The 8373-nt window shown below is 32.3% G+C and overlaps 1 protein-coding gene across 1 annotated transcript; it reads right to left on the reverse strand.

The window, feature by feature from the left end:
* Nucleotides 1–6820: 6820 nt before the first annotated feature.
* On the reverse strand, nt 6821–7634 carry LOC141664566 (uncharacterized). Its single transcript, XM_074470520.1, has 2 exons — nt 7011–7634; nt 6821–6934 (listed from the first exon to the last, which is right to left on the reverse strand). The coding sequence occupies exons 1-2, from the start codon at nt 7632–7634 to the stop codon at nt 6821–6823; spliced, it is 738 nt and encodes a 245-aa protein (XP_074326621.1).
* Nucleotides 7635–8373: the final 739 nt, after the last annotated feature.

An 8373-nucleotide genomic window follows, 5' to 3' on the forward strand; every position in this document is an offset into this window, starting at 1 on the left:
AACCTCCTTAGTCAATATAGCTAAACATTCTATTATTCTTCTAGAAGAAAAGTTAGTTAGTACAGTTGTTATATTTTGATATATAGGCTGCTTTGTAGTCTTAGAGCATCTCCAATGCATTACACTATTTTAATATTCATCTCCAACCCACATACACTAAATCTTACATCATTCTTGTACTATATAGGTTATTTTATTACTAGAATATAAAATAAAGTATAAAAGTAATAAAGTTAGTGTTGACGGAGGAATTTGGTATCAACAAAGTTTGAGGTTCGTCGCCGCAATCAAGATCTACGATGGTGGTTCTTCGCCCGAAAAGTGAGCGGAGTGTGGTGGTTATGATAAATTGGGGGTTGAGATTGCTTAGGGTTGGTGGTGTCTCCTCATGGCTCTCGCTTCCGACCCCTTACAATTTGCCTACGTATCCCTATTTATAGGGAATCAAGCCCACGTAGTTCTTGGGGAACAAGAAATCTAATGGGCTTAGACTTCTTAATCATAGGCTCGATCCAGAATCCATCTTCCGCTAGCTTTAGGAATGTCCAACTATGAGGCCCAACCGCGAAGGCCCAAGGCTCATTTGTAATCTCAATACTTCACGGATAATGCATCTCCCTACGCAAGGATAACATTCTGCTACAGCTATCTCTCTTGAATTACGAACGCAGGTATAGCCACGGTTCACCCCAAATGCCAGACGCGTCCCTGTCCCTCGAATGAGGATAACCCACCAGATAGCAGGACAAGTGATCCCAAGCTCTTGGGTGCAAAGTGCAGGATGACTCTAAAGTTCTCCAACGAGGACACCCGTTGAATACAAGAACAGAGTTCCCAAAGTACACACTAAAGTTAACCCTGCATCCCCAACGAGGACACCCATTGAAATAGGAGGAGGCCTTCAATCATCAGACATACCCGTGGAGGCCTTCTAGCTTTTCACGGACATCCCCCTCCTTGACCGTCTCAAGGAGGGAATTCTTTAAAGAGTACCTGTAACAAATATGTTAGTAAAAATAACTCTCCATTGTTCATTTCCATGCATGTTTTGTCCTGAGCTCATCTTTGAGAATGCATTTACCACACAGAGGGCGCGTCCTGACCTTCATGAAACTTGCATTGTTTTTTTTAACAACTACTTCTCACAATATTCCATAGAGACAGGACGCTTCCTAAGCCTCTGTGTAATATCCGGGATATATCATGTAATTATTTTTGCTTAATATATGTGTTCAGTATCTATTATGTGAACTAATTGTTAAGTGTTAAATACGTTTGGATGTTTGAAAATATTATTAATTGAGTATTTTAATTTTTATATGTCCAAAATAAAATATAGATAATTGTCATATCTTCCTAATTATTTTTATATTGATTTATGGATTTATAAGGATCATAAGAAATTTATAAAATCTTTTTCCGAGTATTTAAAATCTATTTTATAAAATCGGGAACCAACCGACGTCATCCGTTGTTACATTTTGGAACCCGAAACTCTTCCGAGAACTCCTTCCTAACCTAATTGTAATATTCTGAGCATATTCCATGTTTCGACTTTTTCGATCCGGCGTACGGTTTGTCCTGCGCGGGTCCGGTGCAACATTTTTGATACAATATTCGTTTCGATAAATCAATAAAACTAGTATTTTCGATAAACGGGAGCTTTTTATTAAACTATCCCAATTATCACCTCGTAATACGTGTAACCAGGCGCTGAGACCAAGACCGCAGTACAAATTGTACTGATCTTGATAACTGTCCCGAAAACCGATACCGTTTGGATCAGTTTTTACAAATAAACGTACCATTTTATATCCGGAATGATCCAACGGGATACTAATTTTCCGTAAATATAAATAGCCTTTTACCGTATTTTATTTCGTATCAAAATCATTTGCAGACAGATAATTATATAATTTTCCAGAGAAAAATCTTATATTCATATAATCTTCCAAAAATCAAACCAACTTTTGGAGGTGTTATTGATCTTTGTTTGGAAAGCTCGAGTAACCGATTTGAAGGTCTTGAAAAGCTCTATCAGATTCCGTGATCCATACACCTGCAGAAATCAAGGTTTATTTTATATATTTTTATTTATTTTCGAATTAATTTTACTAAAAATATGAATTTTTGTTCAGATGATTGTTTGTATGATTTGATGATTGCATGTTGTAGAGCTTGTTTTCGTGATGAATTTGATATATTATACGTCTGATTTGAAGTTCAAAAACATGTTCAAAATTGAGTTTGATTTTCGAATTATGAAATTAGGGTTTATAACCCGTATGAATGTTCTTAATTGAAATTTGGGGGTTTCTTATTTTGGGATAAATAGATGTTGTGGTATAGTGAGTTGTGTTCTCTGTGAAATTTGCAATCCAGTCGTACAAGTTTCACAAATCAACGAGGTCTGTAGAGAAGGGAGTTGTCCTTTGAAGTTTACGTCGAGTTCGCCGGAAACCGACGAACTTCTCGGCTATTTTCCGGCCTATCCAGGGGTTGTCTGTGTGATTAAAGAGTATGGTTAGATTCCTGGTAAATTTTAGATGTAATATGGAGTTTGTGGTGATGGGAGGATGCCGAAGTCGAGTTCTCCGGCGAACCCCGACTGTTTTCCAGCGAGGGCTGGAAAAATTGCAGTTTAGTACCCTGACTTTTGAAAACGATGAAGTTCAGTCCCCGAACTTTTCAGAGTTTGCAAAAGTTGGATTCCTGTTTTAAAAATATTCAAAAATCATATTTCCTATTTATTTTTATAATAAAAAATCGTTTTAATTTCTGAAAATTCTGAAAATTATTATTTTAATTCCAAAAATTATTTTTAATTCAAAAATAAATCTGAATTAATTAGTTAATTAATTTCAGTTAATTTTTAATTGATTAATTGATCAATTAATTCGAAAATTAATTGATTAATTGATTTAATTAATTATTAATTGATTTTAATTAATTGATTTTAATTAGATTTAATTATTTAAAAATGATTTAAAAATCCCGAAAAATAGTTTCGAGCTTTAAAATATTAATCTAAATTATTTCCAAGGCTCGATTATTATTATAAAATTGTTTTGAAGCCAGAATTGGCCAACCAAACCCTATTTATTATTCCGAAATCGATCCAACGACCCGTTTTAATTCCGAAAAATGTTTTGAAAATCATTTTAAGTAACCAAAAGCCTATTTATGACCCGAGACTTCTTTATAAATGAGATATCATTGATTATGTGACGTGTTATGTGTTATATGTGACTTTTTGGTTGACTGTCGGTCTGTATATTCAATGTTTACATGTTTATTGCGTAAATTTCAATATGTTAATCGGATTTGGGTAAAACGAAGGGTAGATAGGAGTATGTATTGAATAGAATCATATGAGTTGAATATTGATAGATGCTTATGATACGTGAGCAGAAGAGGCAAGACGTAGGAAAGGGAAACAAGTAGTTGAGGAGTAAGACGATTGTGATTGGAAGCGAGTGCAGTGTAGTAAGCTAATACCAGGCAAGTGTTCTGAACTTTCTCGAGATATTATAGTGATTGATAGTCATGTTTTATATTACAAGTGCTTTGAAGCACTGAACCCTAACCATGAATCCAGCTATTGATCTTCAGCCGTAAACCTGATTCTTTCTAGACCATTGATTGTTGTATACCCAAATATGAACCACAAATATACGATACTACTCCACAAATACATACAAACTAAATACCATACATTGAATCGAATTACCTACATACTCAAACCATTGAATCTTATGCTTTGAAAGACCAAATCCTTGAAACTTGGAAATGTCATTTCCTTTGTTATCCAATTATTTCCTTACCCAGTATCCAAGCTTTGAAATTACCTTATTGATCCTTACGAAGATTGAAATCCTTTCATTATTGAACACTCAATGTTGTTAATGATTCTGTTTATTGTTTATTATTGTTTATTTTGTTATTATGTTAGAATTGGATTGTTTTTATAAAATTGTGGACCAGATTCGTGGTCAGACCATATAATGGTCAAGTTAGGCCAATGTGTGCCTTGGATCCAGTAGTTAGAGCAGTGTTGTGTGCTTTGCTCGGGGTTAGTGCGTGACTGATCAGCAGCCTAACCTTGGTTTTTCTTAAAATAAAACTATAATATCCAATTCTAAATCATAATCCATTGTTCACTTGATATTATAACCATGTTCACATGATGATCATTATTCTCAGTTTTGTCATTGTGTCTTGCTGAGCTAGTTAGCTCATTTGTGCGATGTTGTTTATATTTTTTTCTAGTTAAAAAGGAACCAATTGGTAGCGAGGATCCCCAGTCCAGCGCGAGAGCTAGGGGTACAGGTTGATCAAGTTGAGCTAGTAGGCTTCTTTTGGGATAATTTAAGTTTGTAAAAGTTTATAATAATGTTTAATACTCAGTTCTGAGTTTGAATAGTTGGGATTTGAACGGTTTGTAATATAAGTAGAGGTGTTTGACTTGTGTGCATACTTTAACCTGTTGCGATCCATGGTCGTTGGTAAGTAGGGTCACTGCATATTATTATTATTTTTATGATTGTTATAAGCAGGTTATAAATAAGGTGTGTGTGTGGACCCCAGACTTCTGACCCGGGTTTGGAGGGCGTCACACTCTGGACGCGTACTCCAACCTTCATTGCTAAAAGACCACAATTGCTAGATACCTCAATCACGGTGGACGCATCTTCTGTTCCCGGACGCGTCCTACACCAGATAGGTGCTTTCAAACCTCTTTATCACAAAATTATCATTAATAAACATTCCACAAAATGTGGGTGCGTCCTACGTTCATGGGCGCACCTTCTATCTTCCTTGTCAAATGACCGCTTTGGTAAACACTTCCACCAAAGTAGACGCGTCCTACAGACTTCGGCGCATCACTTCTTTTGCAGCGCAGTGCCGGGTTTGACTCTAATCAACCCGCGTTTGACCCGCATTGATCCAATGCCAAATTTTGGGTATAACAGTTAGTATGATATAAAATGAATAATTTTATTTTAGGTAAGAAGAACAAGGGTAATATTGAAATTAACAAAAACTCTAAAAATTTGGTGTGACACCAAATTTGGTGTAACTTTTGGTACAACACCAAATCAGTTTAAGATATAGAGTTGGGTTGGAGAAGAATTTACAATAAAATGGTGTTACAAATTTGAAGTTGGGTTGAAGATGGTCTTACACACATCAGGAAGTAATGTAATAAACAATCTTTGTTCTCCCCAATATTCATCTCTCTACTTTCTTCTTCTTCAAGCTAAAGTAATACTCCATTAATGGAGCTGGCAATATCCAACAAAAACTTATCGTACTAAATTCAAAGGCTCCAATATAAATTTCTTCTTACTTTTTGGCCAAAAAATGAGTTAAAATCTTATACATGCATTTGTTATTAGTAATTTTAAAATGTTTTTTCCTGTATGTGCCCATGGGCACATGTTAAGTTTATTAATGATAGTGGATCCTCATGCACACACAAAAATTACATCAATCAAAATAGCCTAAATTCATGAAATTTCGCGGTTAACATGTGACCATCGACATACTGATTTTAAAATTTAGAAGACATATATATCTGTATTTACTATTATATAAAATGTTAGAAGAAAATATTGACAAAGTTTGAAGAAATCAAAATGTGAGTTTTTTTCAACCAAATACTTTTTTTTAACAAAGTATAAAGTACCAAAACGAATACTCCATCTGTTCCGTTCATTTCTATATAGCTTTCTTTTTGGGACGTACAATTCAATTGTATACAATCCAAAAATAGTAAAGTTTTATAATATAAAAATTAACTACGTTCATTACTTTCTTCCACCACACCCATTTTATATATTAAATATTAATTTGTTCCATCACTCCATCAACTTTTCTTACTTCTACCACTAAATTACACTTTTTCTTAACCTCCGTGCCGAACCCCCTTATGTATACTGTCTTTGTGACAAATGCAAAAAGTTTTCATTAAATTGAATATAGTAAAGCCGGGACAAAACCCCAAATATCGATACAACAAGTTGGTAAAACAAATAACATATTAAAAATAATTAGATCATTTATTTCCTAATCGTTCAAAAGACAAAATGCCTAAAACTAAGGGTGGTGCCAGATGCAGGTTACTTTTGCCAAATACAGTTTGGTTAGATTACGTTAAAGCCCCTCGTACTCAATAAATGATTCAACCCTAATTAATGTATACATGTGTACTTTTCCTGATTACTACGTAATGTTGCTGATTGCTAAGTAGATTAATAACTAGACTTAATATTTATATAAAACAATATGTGATATTATATTTTATTAATATTTAACCTTTTATAAAATAATTCATCATGTCAATTTTTATTGAAAATATAACACATCAGATTTAAAATATTCATTGAATATCATTAATTTCTTTTATATTTAATATCGATTATTTTCATTTTTCTTATATAATATCAATTATAAAATATGATTTTTTTATAAAAATTGTACTCGAAGTATACTTATTTTAAAAAAATTAAAATATATTTTAAATTGAGATACTAATTAATTAATTATATAATTTATGTTTCTATTTTAAATACACAATAATAATATTTAAAATATACTTGTTAACTAATTTGCAAGTATTTATTTATAATCTTTTAAATAGTATTCATAAAGGTCTCAGGTGACGGAGGTGTTACCTTCTAGTGGATCAGCTGGAGCACGACCATTCTAACTAATTCACAAATATTTATTTGTACATCTCTTAAATGTATAAAGATATATTAAAAAAGTACATACACATTATTAAATTACATATTAACATTCAGGTACGTAAATATTTTCATTTCTCAATTCTAGTCAATAGAGGAACATCCCATCCATGTACAGAATCTTCATGAAATTTGAACCAAAATCTATAAATCTTCGAAACAGGACAATTATTGATCATTTGGACCTATAAATATAATCATAATATCAACACAATATGATATGAGTTAATAAATATTGAGAAACTAGTAAAGCATACATACCGAAACAAAGTGATTAGAGCTTCTTAGAAATGCTATGCAGATGAGTTTCTCCGGACTACTAATGCCTTCTGGAACATATAGTGGCAAATATGTCAAAATACCCATTTGTATCGGGTCCAAAGCAACTAAAATCACATTGTAAATAGTCACAATTACTGGACCCATTTCATCCAAAGACATCCAATACTCATATGAACAAGGACTTTCACAATGGTTAACTCTTCTTAACGTCATTCTTGCTTCATCTAAATTTGTATGCCATACTTTCATCCAATAATCCAAACGCATCTCTATGAAATCATGCAAATTTGTACGCACCCTTCTCCATTGATCTTCTGACCCATAAATCTGATGGGCTACTGATCTATACCCACAATTACCGTCAGCGGAAACATTTACATATTCATGAATATATGGAACAACAAATTTTGGAATTTCTGAAAGAATGGATTCTTCCGTTGCGGGCCCTTTGAACTTTTTACCTGATTTAGATGTAGAAGTTTTTTTGTCAACATACTCAAAGTATGAATGATCTCTTTTTGTGGAACTCCTACTTTTCGGGCGCCCCTTACTTTGTCGATCACTAAAAGGCTCTTCCACTATCACTGTCTCTGGGTGCATCATTTTTCTCCGGTTTAGATATATACATTTTCTTCACCTAAGATGAATATGTCAATCATTTTCACTCCTCACTTTTACCAATTTTTCAACTATATTTACTTTACTCATTAAAATAATAAATATTTTAGATTCATTTATAAGCTGACCAATATATATGTTATATACCTTTTTAGTTATTATGCTATTAATTAGTAATTAAATTTATTAATCAAGACTGAATACATTACATAATTTAATTAATTTACAATATACATATACATATATATATATTTTTAATTTAATGATGTATCTTAATTCTACCCGGGTGAAAAAATGGTGCCAAAACATATATGCATTTTGAAAAATTATTTTATACTTAATGGAGATTGCATAGATTACAAAAAATGCAGAAAACTAAAATTTAATATAAAAAAAAATACAACAAATGGTGTGAAAACACTACACTTATTATAAATTAGCTGAAAAAGGATAAAACAAATAGTGTGAAAACACTACTCTATCTTACATTATATGCATGTATTAATAGCTCTTTAGTATGTATATATATATTTTAAATTAGTTAAAAATTAACTACAACACATATTTATAACTAGTGACTAAAAAATGACATAAAAATAAAGTTATATATTAATTTAGCACATATTATACAAATTTTCCAAGAAAAAAAGAGTACCATCAAAAGGCATAAATTAGCTAAAAATTTAACTACAATATATATTTATAATCAATGACTAGCAAAGGA

Source organism: Apium graveolens, chromosome 6 (genome assembly GCF_009905375.1).
Source record: "Apium graveolens cultivar Ventura chromosome 6, ASM990537v1, whole genome shotgun sequence".
In the NCBI taxonomy this organism is placed as follows: domain Eukaryota; kingdom Viridiplantae; phylum Streptophyta; class Magnoliopsida; order Apiales; family Apiaceae; genus Apium; species Apium graveolens.